This window comes from Tupaia chinensis, unplaced genomic scaffold, assembly GCF_000334495.1.
Source record: "Tupaia chinensis unplaced genomic scaffold, TupChi_1.0 Scaffold000410_1, whole genome shotgun sequence".
NCBI lineage: Eukaryota > Metazoa > Chordata > Mammalia > Scandentia > Tupaiidae > Tupaia > Tupaia belangeri.
In genome coordinates, this window is record NW_006159915.1 from 2,219,936 (window position 1) to 2,235,986 (window position 16,051).

The 16,051-nt window shown below is 37.7% G+C and overlaps 1 protein-coding gene across 1 annotated transcript in view; it reads right to left on the minus strand.

The window, feature by feature from the left end:
- MACC1 (MET transcriptional regulator MACC1) overlaps positions 1-16,051 on the minus strand; it is an 89,586-nt gene that overhangs the window by 28,286 nt on the left and 45,249 nt on the right. The window contains exon 2 of the mRNA XM_006154478.2: positions 2,221-2,343. Coding sequence (XP_006154540.1) covers positions 2,221-2,335 — 115 coding nt within the window. The 5' untranslated portion in view covers positions 2,336-2,343. The remainder of the gene's footprint in view (positions 1-2,220; positions 2,344-16,051) is intronic.

A 16,051-nucleotide genomic window follows, 5' to 3' on the forward strand; every position in this document is an offset into this window, starting at 1 on the left:
TTGAATAGTTGCCCTCATTACATCTAGTATATTAATTTAATGTTTTTCTTTTTAGATAGCATTCAATATATAAAATATAAAATGCATTTGTCAAGAACTAAAATAATTTTTATAACGATATATTTTATAGTCAACGTTAGCTTCAGAGAGTATTTTCTTTTCTTTTTTTTTGGAGAGGTTTTTTTTTTTTTCTCGCTATAGGGCGCGTGCACTCGCCAGACAGACAGAGAGAAACATAGAGACAGAAAGCAAGAAATCACCCCCAGGGGAGATGGTCACGCCACAATCCCTTCTCCATTCTCCTCTCGGGATCTTGGGCACGCACGCACACGCGCCTGGCATTGAGTTTTAAGCCACGGGGTCTGGGACGCAAACCTCAGTCGACTACGTGGGAGTCCAGCAACATAGCCATTACTCTAACTGCTGGTTCCTTCTGAGAGTATTTTCTCATAAATCTGTACTGATAAATTTTAATAATGTTGAAAACTTTTTTCATGAAAAATAAACATTAAAACTATAAGCCATGGGGCCAGTAAATGGAATGGTGGTTAAGATGCTGGACTCCCACATGACCAACCATGATCCAAATCCTGGACCTGGTGGCTTACTTTCTCTTTCTTGTGAGCACACATGCTCTATAGCAAAATTATGAAATTATAATAATAAAACATGAAATTTAAAAATATATACATAAGTCATAATTGATATACTTTTTTGAAGGAATTTATTAAGCTTTTGTGAGCTTGTGAAGGCAGAGAATGGTCTTACCACTAAAAAGGGAAACATTACTTTAGAAAGTGTTTTGATAATTAGTAATACATTAAAATAGCCTTTTATACTATAAAAATGTCTTTTTTTTTTCTTTTTAAAGAGATATTTTTGACAGAAAGCAAGAAATAATTTTCCAGGAGGATGGTCACACCACAGTCCCTTCTCCATTCTCCTCTCAGGATTTTGGGGACACACACACACACGCCCAGAGTGTTTTAAGCCACTGGGTCCAGGACTTGAACTGCGGTCAACGATGTGGAAGTCCAGCAAATAATCATTATGCCATCTGCTGGTCCTGTCTATTATAAGAATTTCTATCCAAACCACAGTGTCAACTTCTTTTTTTATGTTTAGAGCAACCCACTCTTGGTTATTTCTCGGTATTCGTAGCATCTCTGTGGATTCTGTGCAGCAGTTACTGCTTTAGAGAAAAATTAAAGCCAAAATGGCCAATTACATTAGCAGAAGTTTGGAGCCATTAGGTGGCATGGTGTTTAAGACACTGAACTCTCACATGGTCGACCACAGTTAAAATCCCAGACTTGGTGGCTTGAAAATCATGCCGTGGATGTGTGCGTGTGTGTGTGTGCGCGCGCATGTGTGTGCGCACCCACACCCAAAAATCCTAAGAAAAGCTTTCATCCTGGGGGTTATTTTTCACTTTCTCTATCTCTGTCTCTCTCTGGTGAGCATGCATGCCCTATGGCAAAAACCTAGAACAAGCAAACAAATAAAAACAGAGGTTTTATAGAAGAGAAAAAATGTAAAACTGTCAGACTTTTTAAAAACATACGTGGAACTATTATCTCAATTTAAATGAGCTTTAAATGTTATATCTTAAAAGCTAGAAGATGCATTTTCAGAAATAAATGTAATATTTCCCTTATTTTCTTATTTCTCTTAAACCCAGTTACTCATAATTCACTTAAACTTTACTTTTCCTCTGAGAATTGGACCAATTATTTTCAGTTCCATTAAAATTTCCTAGGTCAATCCAACTTACAGAGTTTTCTATTATCCCAAAATTCATTGTATTTACTGTATATACCACTTATTAAAAACTGTTGGCCTCGGGACCAGCAGGTGGCATGGTGGTTAAGGTGCTAGACACTCCCATATGGCTGACCATTGTTTGAGTCCTGGACCTGGTGATTTACTTTCTCATTTTATCTCTCTCTCTCTGGTCAAATTAAAATAAATGAATGAATAAATAAAATTACATAAGCAATTATTTTTAAAAAGGTTTGAAAAAAACTGTTGGCCTCTTTATAATATATACTGTAATCCACTCTGCTATTTTTTCAGAAATGTTTAATAACTGTATAACTACTTCAAGACATTATTGTGATTTTATAATTCTTTTAATCTACAGTAGTACTTGTTAGCAGTGCTAGTGCATGATTAGATTTACCTACATGAACAAATTATAACAGTTATAAATTCCCATACCTGTAATATTGCAGTTTTTGGAGAGTGTTTGGGCTTCCATGTCAATCAAATTTCCTGCAGACCTACTTTGTGCACTTCCTCTTGTCCAAAAATGGGTCTTTTCATTGATTAACATTTTTCCACCTATAAAGTAAATAGATACGTATTTTTATAAATGTGTGTGTGTGTGTGTGTGTATACAGGTTAACAAACAAAACAAATAAAAAATACATATTTATGTGGAAAACTATATTTAAAAATATTCTACATAAGTCCTCTATTCTGGTAGGATGGTCAACTACATATCCTGAAATATGTTTTAGCACTCTCCTGAAAAATGCTCAGATTTCTGGATTAATACTAATAAGCAAACTTAAAAGACCATTATTGAGCCCATAGAAAAGTAATTCATGAAAATCCCAACAACAACACAAAGAATACTAAATTGAAATCTCAAAAATAGTTATCTCTTGTTTGGTGATTAGAAGACTGGATATCACAAACCTGAAAAGTCTCCCCAAATCTTTCTATGCATTCAATGCAGTTCTGAGATAAATCATATGTTAGGTATATACGTGTGTTTACAACTCTTTTTTTCTTGGGGGGGAGTTTTTTTTTTTTACTTCATAAATAAAAACACTATTATCTATCATGTACAACATGTTGTTTGAATCATGTTGTTTTGAAACATGTTGTGTTTTTTTAATTCTTTAATCTATTTTTTTTTAGAGGTTTTTGCCTTAGGGCACATGTGCTGGCCAGAGAGACTGAGAGACAGACCCAAGTGAGAGGCAAAGTGAAAAATCACCTCCCTGGGGGGATGGCCATGCCACAATCACTTCTCCATACTTCTCCTGGGATCTTGGCCATGCATGCACATAGGCCTGGTGTGTGTTTCAAGTCACCAGGTCAGGGACTCTAACCATGGTTGGCCACGTGGGAGTCCAGAGACATAACTGCTATGTCATCTGCTGGTTCCCTACTTAATATTTATACAGAAAAGCAAACGCTAGGGCTAGCCCCATAGTAGCCTCCTAGTTGGGGGAGCTGGAGTGGTGAAGTGGCTGAAGTGGTTTGAATATCAGTCATGAAGGCTTCAAGAACACACACACACAGCTGTGTGTCCCCCAGATCCTAAGAAGCTGGAGAAATGAGGGAGAGACTGTGATGTGACCATGCACCATGGGTGGAGTGGAGGGTGCTTTCTCTCTCTCTCTCTGTGGCAGGAGCACGTGCCCTCTAATAATCATAAAACATTAAAAAAATGGAAGGAGAGGAAAAGGAAAAAGAAGAAAAAGAAAAGAAACAGAGGAAAGGGGAAACGGCATTAAAGGTTTAGATGAAAAACTGAATTATGCAAATTGCACTGAGACCTCAAGTTTCCTGGCAGATCTTCAAAATTCTGGAGTTGATTTTACCAAATGTAACACCCAAAATTAAAAGTCCTTAGCATAGCACAGGATGCCAAAACTTTGAAGCGGGAAAGCTAAACTCAAGTCCTTCCATAAAATGTAGCAAATCAAATTAAAATGAGAATAAAACAATATTTATATGTGAAAGTATTTTCAAAAAGATAAAGTACATTCTAAGTTGAAAATCACCTTAGAAATCTACTTACATTCTTTTATTTTTTGTGGGAAAAAAGAACAAACATAAATCATTTTTATCCAGGATTACTTTGGGGCAAATAATTCAGGATGTGAAAATTAGTTATAATTTATAGGCCACATGGTGGCACAGTGATAAAATGCAACATTCTGTGAGGCAATCCTACATGAACAGGTTCCCAGTTCAAGTCTGAAGTGCTGCTGAATACACTGGGCATATACTTGCCCATGATCTGGAGCTAGGTGAAGGTTGGGAGTCAACTATGGCTTCAGGACCCTGCTGGGAGTGCTAGCTCTCCTTCCCATTCTTTCTCTTGCTCATGAAAACATAAATAAATAAATAAATAAATAAATAAATAAATAAATAAATAAATAAATAAATAAAAATTTAAAAATAGTTATAACCCAGTGTAATAGAGTCAGAAGTCTTCAACCATATAAAAACCAGTAATGGTGCCATATGCCACTATGATCCTAAAGATCATACCATTTCAGAAACGATGACACAAAGTGGTAAATTAGCTGGAATTCTTTGTGATTTATCCCTTTTCTCCAGTTAGCCAAGCAGATCTTCAATGTCCTTCAAGGCAGTTAGGTGTTCTAAACCTCAGTAGTAGCAGGATTACCAGGAGGATTTAATTTAGCACAGCCTGCTGGACCCATCCCAGTGTTTCTGATCCAGAAAGATGTCTAGGGTTGTGGCCAAGAACTTATATTTCTAGCCAAGATGCCAAATGATGCTAATGCTCTGACTGTGGGGAACACACTTTGTTGTTGTTGTTGTTGTTGTTGTTTTGAGCGAGAGATTTTTATTACAGGGAGCATGTACTCACTGGAGAGACAGAGACAGACAGAGAGACAGAAAGTGAAAAATCATCCCCCTTCCAGGGGGACGGCCATGTCTCCATCCCTTCTCTTCCATTCTCCTCTCAAGATCTTGAGCATGCATCCACACGCACCCAACATGAGTTTTAAGCTGCTGGTTCTGGGGCTTGAAACTATGGTCAACTACGTGGGAGTCCAGCAACATAACCATTACACTATCTGCTGGTCCCAGGGTACACACTTTGTGAGCCACATTCTTTTTCTTTTTTTAATTTATTATTTTTACATTAATTCACTATACATCATCACAGTATACAAAATGAATCTTCCATCTAAAAAATACACTGTCTTTTTGGCGCAATCAATCACATCAACATAGAAGTGAACCACATTCTGAAAACCATGAGAAAGTTCCTTCTCTGGCCCATTTCACCGGCTGTTCTCGCTAACCGCCAACTTATCTACCTCTCCTAGTCTTTCCGTACACACCACACACACACAATTCTACATCCTAAATCTAGGGTTTTTTTTTTTTTTTTTTTTTCTGTGAATACAGGGAGAGGTGGTGCAGGAGGGAAAGTCCTTGGCTAGAAGGACAAAAGAACAAAAATGCTGACCGGCAGATGTTTAATTTGAATTTTCTTCATCATATTCACTTTACACATCGATTTTATGACCTGTGGATGTCTTTCATTGGTTTGTTTTTAATTTGAATTTCCTTCATTACATACATTTTACATATGTATATGGACTTACACATGTGTGTACACACACACACACACACACACACACATATTCCATTGCTTGGGTTAAAAAGAATGTGGGAATGCTTACAAATATTCAAGTAGCACAAGTTTAAACAAGTAAGTGTGTAATATTCTTCAATAAAAAAGTTTAAAAACTAAACAATTTGGTTAATAAATTAGAGTGACATTTGCAGGAAGTTAGTAGGAAGATCCAAATAAAAGTAATTTAACAAACATCATGCTGTAAGTTCCAGTCTGTTTATTAGTAATGGACCATACATTTGGCTGTCTACTTTCTAAAAGTGAGCATAATAAGAAAAACATGACGAGTTTCAAGTTTCAGGTGACCAGCTGATTAAATAAACCACTTGCAGAGGCACTAGTGTTACCAGAAATAAAGAAGAGTGGAAAGGAGTGTGCAGCTACTGGGAACATCTTTAGTCCTGTCCCTTACGGTATGTTCTATCATAAACCTCTTTCAGGGAACTCTTTCTAAGTACGTGTTGACACCATTTCAACTGAAGGCAATTGTGTCAAATCAAGGGACAACAGTGGATCCATCCAGCTGAAGAGTTGTCTCCTCATCATGACACAAGAACGCAAATCACAGTACAGTCCCAAAAGGTCAGGACAAACCACCTTGTCTAGGAAGCCCACCCTAGAGTTGTTCCTTGGTATCTTGGGGGAATTAGTTCCAGGACCCCAAAGGATACCCCAATCCAAGAATGCTCATGTTTTTTATTTAAAATGGTGTAGTAGTGGGACCAGCAGTTAGCATAATGGCAATGTCGCTGGACTCCCATGTGGTTGACCACGGTTCGGGTCCCAGACCCGGTAGCTTAAAACTCATGCCGGGTGCATGTGCATGCATGCTCAAGATCCCAAGAAGAGAATGGAGGAGAAGGGATTGCTGTGTGGCCATCCTCCCTGGGGGGTGATTTCTCGCTTTCTGTCTCTCTGTCTCTGTCTGTCTGGTGAGCACATGCACCCTATAGCAAAAACCTCTCAAAAAAAAAAAAGGCATAGTAGTTACGTATAACCTATGCACATACTCCTGTATACTTTAAATCCTCTCTAGATTACCTACAATACCTAACATAGTATAAATTTTATGTAAATATTAGGTCATCAGGAAAATCATGATGTATTTTTCTGTTTTTCTAGCAGAAATGCATCATAACTTCCTCAACAACCTAATAGTTGTTATACCACATTGGCTTTTTATTTGTATTTTTCATTGTTGTAGGAATTACTTTCATTTTTCAATTGGTTAAATTCACGGATGCATAACCAGTGAATATGGAGGGCCAACTGTACTTCATTGCTCTCAACTGAGCTTGTCTTCACTTTTCAAGCCACAATGACTTAGATGTTCTAGGCCTAAGATTCAGAGTAGCTCTTTCTCTTGAAGACCTAATAGACGAAGTGAAAGTGAAAGTCACTGGAACTAGCAGATGGTGTAATGTTTCCGTCACTGGACTCACATATAGTTGACTGCAGTTCGAGCTCCAGACCAGGTGGCTTAAAACTCATGCCGGGCATGTGCGTGTGTGTGTGCTCAAGATCCCAAAAGGAGAATGGAGGTAAAGGGATTGCGGTGTGGCCATCCCCACTAGGGGGATGATTTCTCACTTTCTGTCTCTCTGTCTCTCTTTGTGTCTCTGGCAAGTGCACATGCCCTATAGAAAAAAAAAAAACTTTGAAAAAATGGGAGTCACACTCCCTTGTGAAAATTGAGATTCATAGCTAAAATGAAGCCCTAAGTAGATTATTCTGCCTCTATATAGCATGTTGCAATAAAGGCTGCATTTTTTTCTCAGAAACTGATTTGTAATTGCTCCCACACAAAAACATACAGATACCAATATTCTAGGCAACAGAGCAAGTCTTTAGTACTTTCATTGAAGAAAGCATTGAATACAATTGGATACATTTGTTACCAAATCTCCTCTCTTGCCATAAAATATTCCCAGTGATTTGTTTAACTCAAGTTTAACTTTAAGCAATAGATGTTCCTAGGAAACCCACAGAGATAAATTAGCGGCAGAACTTGCTCCTCATAATTGAACAAGTTTAATTGTTGCATGAGTTGTTAGATATGACTTCGGCTGTGTAATTGTTGACTTTAAGCCATTTTTTCCCCTTGTAACCTTTCAATGAAAACTGAGTATTCTGGGTTATATTTTTCAAACATTACAAAGGTCAACTCCTGGTTCAGAAGGAGTGGAACCAAAGTGTGGTTAATGAAGCTAAACCTGAAGGGGCCTCACTAGCAGAGCTCTTGCCAAGGAGCCTAAATGCTGTGTTTGTTTTCTTATAAGCTTTACACTCTGCAAAACTCCACTGCTTCAGAGATTACTTGACATTAAATCATGAGCTCTCCTTGGTTGTCCCTGACCAGCAATGTTTTTTTCTCTTCTTTTTTCTTTTTTCCTTAATTTGAATGCATTTTGGTAAAGTACAAAGAATATAGGTTTCAGACTGAATTCTCTTGTTTCAGACCTTGGAGCATAGCTTGGAAAAGTTACTAAACATTTTAACTTCATTTATCATTTGTAAAAATAAAACAAAGTAAAAAAAAGTTCATATATAATAATTCCACATTCTTCATTATGCAACTGCAAGGATCAAATATCATATAAAAAAGGGGCACACGCAACACAGTGATTTCCGTTCTCTTCCTGCAGTCCCTCCCTCCTGATTATTCTAGTTAATATTAAAGGAATTTTGCCACTGGATCCATTCCAGAACTCTTCCCTTTTAGTCAGAGGACTTGAGGCTCCAACCTCACTTCCTCCTTTCCAAAGGAGTGAAAATGAATGCTGATCAGTTGTGTCTTGGGACCCTATCTATATATAATTCTTCACTCTTTATAGAAAATGTTACTAACTCCTGCTAAAAAAGAGTGCCTGGACTCATGACAACAGGGGCTATTGGAAGAAAATAGTCTTTGAAATTAGATGCGGGCTCAAAGCAACACTTAGAAATGAATTCAATGGTCTGAATATTGCTTTTCTCATCAATAAAAGAAGCTAAACGTATCAATAAGTTGTAATAGAGTATGAATTATACCCTAATGTAGCTGTTTTTCCTTTTAAAGAGTTTTTTTCTATAGAGTGTGTGTACCCACTGGAGTCACAGAGAGAGACAGAGAGACAGAAAGCAAGAAATCACCCCCTGCCCCCCCACCACCCCAGGGAGGGATAGCCACACCACAAATCATTTTCCTCTAATCTACTTTTGCAGTGATATAACCATTATGCCATCTGCTGATGCTGTTGATTTTATTTTTTAAAAAGTTTTTTTGTTGGTTTTTTGTTTGTTTGTCTTTGAGAGTGATTTTTGCTATGGGGCATGTGTGCTCATCGCATAAACAGAGAGACAGAAAGTGAGAAATCACCTTCTGGGGGATAGCCATACTGCAATCCCTTCACCTTCATTATCTTCTTGGGATTTGGGGCATGCATGCACACATGGCTGGCATGAGTTTTAGCTGCCAGGTCTGGGACTCAAACCACAGTCAACTACGTGCAAGTCCAGCAACATAACTATTATGCCATCTGTTGTTACTTTTTAAAAAGTGCTTATGAAGATTAAATTTAGTGCCATAAGTCTCCAGTCACTTCTCAAAATAATAATTATTTTCTATTTCTTTTATTTTTATTCATACTTGTGCCAATTCTTTTGGTTTTAGCAAGAGTAATTCATGATTACTAGCAAAGATACCTAAAGAATATTGAGAAAGAGGAATCAGAATAAACATTGTGAAAGCTTAACTGCCATTTTAGATAATTGATTATTCAAACTGATAATACTCATTTCACCTCTCTAAAATGACAAGCCACCTGGTCCAGGACTCAAACTGCAGTGGGAGTCCAGTGACATAGCCATTACACCAACTGCTGGTCCCCATCTTGTCAGTTCTTTAGTTAAAATCTAACATTTCCAGCCAAGAGTTGCCCCATTGCTGTTGTAAATGGAATTAATGACATGGAATTAAGGTACATGGAATTAATGACAAGATTCCTAATATTTATTGCCCAGCAAAAAAAACTCCCTAACAAACATTTTTGTGTATACCAATGTTTTCTCTTATTTTAAACTTAGAACACCAGTATAAATCATTTATGCATCATCTGATCAGCTTATTTGCTTGGTAGACAGTAAATATGAATGTTTAGTCACTGTGAAATGAGAACTGCATGTTGGTCTATGTGTGTGAGAAGGACCACATGAGTAAAATTTGATAGAACTGACCAAATTTTAAGGAAGATATAAAGGAAGCCTCATTATGCCACATCATCCAATTCATTGAACAGGCATTTCCCTTAAACTCTCAACAATTTATCACATCTAGTTTAGAATGTTTTAAGGCATTTTAATGTGTCATTTTTGTAAACTGAGAATTGTGTGGAAAGTATTAACTATCAAAACACTAACCTAGGGACCAGCAGTTAGTGTAATGGCTATGTCACTGGACTCCCATGTAGCCAACCGCGGTTTGCGTCCCGGACCCAGTGGCTTAAACTCACGCTGTGCGTGCGTGCCCAAGATCCTGAAAGCAGAATGAGTTAAAATCTAACATTTCCAGCCAAGAGTTGCCCCATTGCTGTTGTAAATGGAATTAATGACATGGAATTAAGGTACATGGAATTAATGACAAGATTCCTAATATTTATTGCCCAGCAAAAAAAACTCCCTAACAAACATTTTTGTGTATACCAATGTTTTCTCTTATTTTAAACTTAGAACACCAGTATAAATCATTTATGCATCATCTGATCAGCTTATTTGCTTGGTAGACAGTAAATATGAATGTTTAGTCACTGTGAAATGAGAACTGCATGTTGGTCTATGTGTGTGAGAAGGACCACATGAGTAAAATTTGATAGAACTGACCAAATTTTAAGGAAGATATAAAGGAAGCCTCATTATGCCACATCATCCAATTCATTGAACAGGCATTTCCCTTAAACTCTCAACAATTTATCACATCTAGTTTAGAATGTTTTAAGGCATTTTAATGTGTCATTTTTGTAAACTGAGAATTGTGTGGAAAGTATTAACTATCAAAACACTAACCTAGGGACCAGCAGTTAGTGTAATGGCTATGTCACTGGACTCCCATGTAGCCAACCGCGGTTTGCGTCCCGGACCCAGTGGCTTAAACTCACGCTGTGCGTGCGTGCCCAAGATCCTGAAAGCAGAATGGAGGAGAAGGGATTGTGGCATGGCCATCTCCCCTGGGGGGTGATTTCTCGCTTTCTATCTCTCTGTCTCTCTCTGTCTTTTTGGCAAGTGCACGCATCCTATAGCAAAAACCTCTCCAAAAAAAGAAACACTAACTTAAAAATATTGATGTATGTATATGTGTGCATTTATCTATGTCTTAGTCTATTGTTAGGTTGCTAAATAGAAATAGTTTAGACTGGGTGATTTATAAAAAATACAGGTTTATTTGGCTGGTGATTCTGGTGGTTGGAAAGTCCAAGGACAAGTAGCCAGCATCTGGCAGGCCTCTGGTTCTTTATCACAACATGGCTGATAGAGAAAGGAATGCAGTCATGGACAGAGGAGGTATGCACACCATGTCAGAAGCCAACTTATTTTTGTAACAGCCTACTTTCACATAAACTAATCCCTTCTCACAAGGGTGTGGACATACTCCCTCTCTGAGACAGCACTAATCCATTCATAAGGGTGGAGCTTCTGTTATCCAAATACACCCATCAGGCTTCACGTCTTGTAGGTCTCACCACCTCCCAATACCATTACATTACGGACCAAACTTTTAACACATGAACCTTTGGTAGGGGCAAACCAATATTCAAATCATAGCAATCTATCAATAAATGAACAGAAATAGAAGTAGATAGGTATATGAATATAGAATTACATGACATATGATTTACCTGAACAAGAAATATTTTCATTATTAGTAATGTTCCAGTATTCTCTGAATACCAGAAACTACAAGATTATTTTCTTTCTGAGCAACAATAGTATCTCGAAAGTTTACTTATTTCAGGATAGTATCAGGAAGTGTTGGGAGTTATGAGATATCTGAAGAAGGAAGCTAACAGAGATCCAAATTTCCCTATGGAAGAAAGAAAACTAACTGAGAGAATTGGGAGTTGTGGATTGAGACTGTAGGTAATTGTAGCCTGAAAAAGAGAAATAAAAATACATAACTAGTGAGAGTATTCTGAGTTAAATGCTGAGGGATAGCATTGTCAATTCTACCATCTAGTTCTCTCACACAATCTCCAGAAAATTTGTATTATTCACTGACTAAAAATCAAATTCATCTGAGTAATAAGAAGTATTTAGTCCTACTTACAGGTAGGAATAACAGGAAAACACAGCTGCCCAAGTGAACATGGAAGTAACACGGAGAGTGACTAACCATCAACCTGGGTTTGCCTAATACTGTCCTGTTTCTTTGTTTTTTAGAAAGACTTTTTCTATAGGGTACATATGCTCACCAGAGACAGAGAGAGAGAGAAATAGTGAGAAATCACTCCCTGGAGGGTTGGTCATGCCACAATCCCTTCTCGATTTTCCTCTTGTGATTTTGGGCACACATATACACATGTCCAGTTTAAGTTTGAAGTCGTTAGGTCTGGGACTCAAAAACCATGGTTGACCATGTGGGAGTCCAGCACCGCAACCATCATGCCATCCACTGGCCCTGGACTGTCCCTATTTGAAAACCAATAACTCCCAGCCCAGGGCAAAACAGATTGGTTGATCACTGTAATTACAAGCACGTACTAGGATGTAAATATATGGCCCAACATGGTGGATGTGAAACATACTATGTAAATTCCTTTTGTACAAATTTTAGAGATATTTGAAACCATCATGAAGAAAAAAATATATATTATCTAAGCTATACAGCAATGACTTTAATTTCAGATTTAAATTAATTATTTCTATTTCTATTTTCAGGTGTTACATTCTAACCAAAACAACAAATAAAATACCAAAGGAAACTTTCCAGAGTAGAATCAATAAAATAATCCATTGCTATCTTTTTTCATTTAATAAATAAACCCCAAAATGGAATACTATCACTTAACAGTCCAAGGTGACTGTGAACCTGTTCAAGGAACTCTTACTCTCCTTTCCTCTCCCTCCCTCCTTAATTTAGTACAGGTGGAATAATTAAGGTCAGGAGTGGTGGTTCTCTCAGCTGAGACCCTCAGCTGCTCAAGTGTGCACTTGTTGGTTCACTGTGATCTGCTAGGGAAATTGGAAGAAGGCTCAGAATTCTACCCACAGTACCACCTATTGCCAGGCTGGGGTCTTCCTGGACTGTTGTTTTACAGTTGTCCTGTGACTGCTTACCTCCCCTTGACTATTCAAGTTTAACCAGTTTAACATTAAATAGTGCATCAAAATCAGTCTCAGAGCTTTCCAAAAAAATCCAGATACCCATAAACCACCCCAAGAATTTGACATGAAGCCAGGAATTATTATAACTATAAAAATCCCCCAGGAAATTACAATATACAAGAAAAGATTAAGAGCAACTAAATCATGGGACCAGCAGTTGGCGTAATGGCTACGTCACTGGACTCCCATGTAGTCGACCATGGTTCGAGTCCTGGGCCCAGTGGCTTAAACTCACACCGGGCGCATGTCCGTGCATGCCCAAGATTCCAGGAGGAGAATAGAGGAGAAGGGATTGCAGCGTGGCCATCCCCCCGGGGCGTTGATTTCTCGCTTTCTGTATCTCTGTCTCTCTCTTTCTGGTGGGTGCACGTACCTTACAGCAAAAAACTCTTAAAAAAAAAGAGCCACTAAATCATAATTGTGAGATGATGAGACTCTATGTTTCAATATATACAAATTTATGTATTTATATATATTTTATGTCTTTCAAGGGAATCCTTCTACTGGCAAAAACATTTACTAGGATATTATGCTAGATATAGAAGTTCAGTATGACCTTTGGCATGGTACTTCCCAGGGGGATCTAAGGATCACAGCTAAGACTAGTTTAGTGCTTTAGAGACAAATACTCTCCCTCAGTATGCTCTACTGTGGTCCATGTCTCCTTGTCTTTTCTTTCTTTTAGTATGATAAAATCTAGATAGAGATTAGATTTAGCATCTAAATAGAGATGCTTCTAGACATTAATGAAATATAAAGCCTGCCTTTAGCATATGCCTTTTTCTGCCTATTGCTTCAGCAAAGATTTCTTCTGCTCCAGGTGGCATTTTCTAGCACATTACATAAGTGCACTAGGCATGGAGTCTGGGTCCAGCTATTCATAAAAATGTGTGTTTGCCTGGCATTAACCACCCCAAATGGTCTTCACGAACCTATGACACTAACAAACAACCCGGTCCTGGGTCCTAGCCACATCCCATCTTGGCCCAGACAACTAATAATCTTTAACTAGTATTGTGCTCATTGCATTTGTACTGCCATTAACATGCTTTAGAACTGACTACTATCAATGAGATTAAAGGTCTTGTTTACCATGGGAAAACTAGCTCTGAAAGTGAGGTCAATTGAATTCCATCCTTTCCTGAGGAGCAGTTGCATCATGTCTATAACATGGATGGTTGCTTGTCTTTGCATAAATTCTGATATGCTGATTTTTACAATTAGCTCTGTTGTATGAATTCAAAGAGGTAAATATGTTGACAGGTAGTTGAATAGATGTACAGACAATACAACATTCGGCATTTAAGTGTGACTTGAAGATCAGGGATCAGCTGAATCATCTTTGAATCCCTAACACACTTGACATAACTCTTACAATAGGTTCTAAATAAATGTTGGCAGAATTAAAATTAAATGATTATTCATATATGCAATAAGTCTAAAGACAAAAGAGAACCAGACAACACTTGCCAGTTGACAAGATGGCAGCTCATTTATAATAATCATGTAGAGAAACTTCCCCCTGTGAGCATTAGCAGAACTTAAAATATCTTAGAGGAAGGAATATGAGGACTTCATTTAAAATTTTTCAGGTTGAAATACAATAAAACTACTACCTGAACTCATATGTGAGAAAAATTTTAGAATGATTAAATAAATGTCGTATTGCTGACAAAATCAACCCTATAAAAATATATGATGATATGGGAAATTGCTAATGATATAACATGAATATAATCAAGATGTAAAATATTCTGTACTGTCTGATACCTTGTTTGTGTAAAGAAATACATAGAGTTTACACTTTGCAGAATTTTTTTTTAATAGGGCAAATGTGCTAGCCAGAGAGAGAGAGACAGACAGAAAGTGTGGGGGTTGGGGGAGGTCATATCATAATCATTTTTCCTCCATTCTCCTTTCAGGGATTTGGACACACATGTGCACAGGCCCAGTGTATTTTTCAAGCTACCGGAATCAAGACTTGAACCATCCACTCAGCCATGTGGGACCCAATCACCTTAACCACCATGTTACAAGCTGGCCCTATAGGACTTTTTCTTAATATAAAAAAAACTGTAAGAATTAAAAAATTAACACCCTCTAAAAATATCCAATTTTTCTGGACCCCTATCTCCTATCATTAAAAAACGTCTACTAAAAATAGAACAAAAATCTAAACATAAAGCCTCGAAGTATAAAACTCCTAGTTCAAAACACAAGGGAAACCTTTGGAGACAATGGAGTAGGCAAAGATTTCTTAAATAAGACCCCTAAAGCAAATGCAATAATCTGCAAAATAGATAAGTGGGACTAAATCAGGATTCTGCACAGAAAAAGAAATAATAGAGGAAAGGGACAACTCTTAGAATGCAAGAAAATATTTTCAAACTATGCTTAAGGGATTGATAACTAGAATATATAGAAGACTCAAGTAGTTTACCTACGGAAATATAAACAATCCAACTAAAAAATGGGAAAATAAGCTGAACAGACAAGTCTCCAAAGAAGATATACAAATACCCAAAAGCAGATGAAAAAATGCTTTACATCTCTTATCATAAGGGAAATGCAAATCAAAACCACAACAAGCTACCACTTAACCCCAGTCACAAAGGCTATGATTAAAAAAATAAAGTATGGGGACCAACAGTTGGCATAAAGGCTATGTTGCTGGACTTCCATGTAGTTGACCGCGGTTCGAGTCCTGGACCCAGTGGCTTAAACTCACGCCAGGCACGTGTGCGTGCATGCCCAAGATTCTAAGAGAAGAATGGAGGAGAAGGGTTTGCACCTTTGCCATCCCCCCGGGGTGATTTCTCACTTTCTGTCTCTCTGTCTCTTTCTGTCTTTCTGGCAAGCACGCACACCCTATAGCAAAAACCTCTACAAAATAAAGCATGGCATGTGTTCGCAAGGTTGTGGTGCAAAGGGAACACTCCAATACTGTTGGTAGGAAGGTAAATTAGTACAGCCACTATGGAGAACTCTATGGAGGTTCCTCAAAAACCTACAAATAAAACTACCATTAGACCCAGTAATATCATTCCTACATATTTACCCAAAGGATAAGAAAACAGTCAAAGACACTTGCACATCCATGTTTATTGCAGCATTATTTACAATTGTTAAGACATGGAATCCAAGGGAAGGGAGAATAAAGAGTGGGTAATAGGGGAAAGGAGGGAAACAGGAGAAAAGGCAAAAAAAAAAATAAAAGAGGGGAACCAGCAGTTAGTGTAATGGCTGGGTCGCTGGATTCCCACGTAGTCGTCCGCC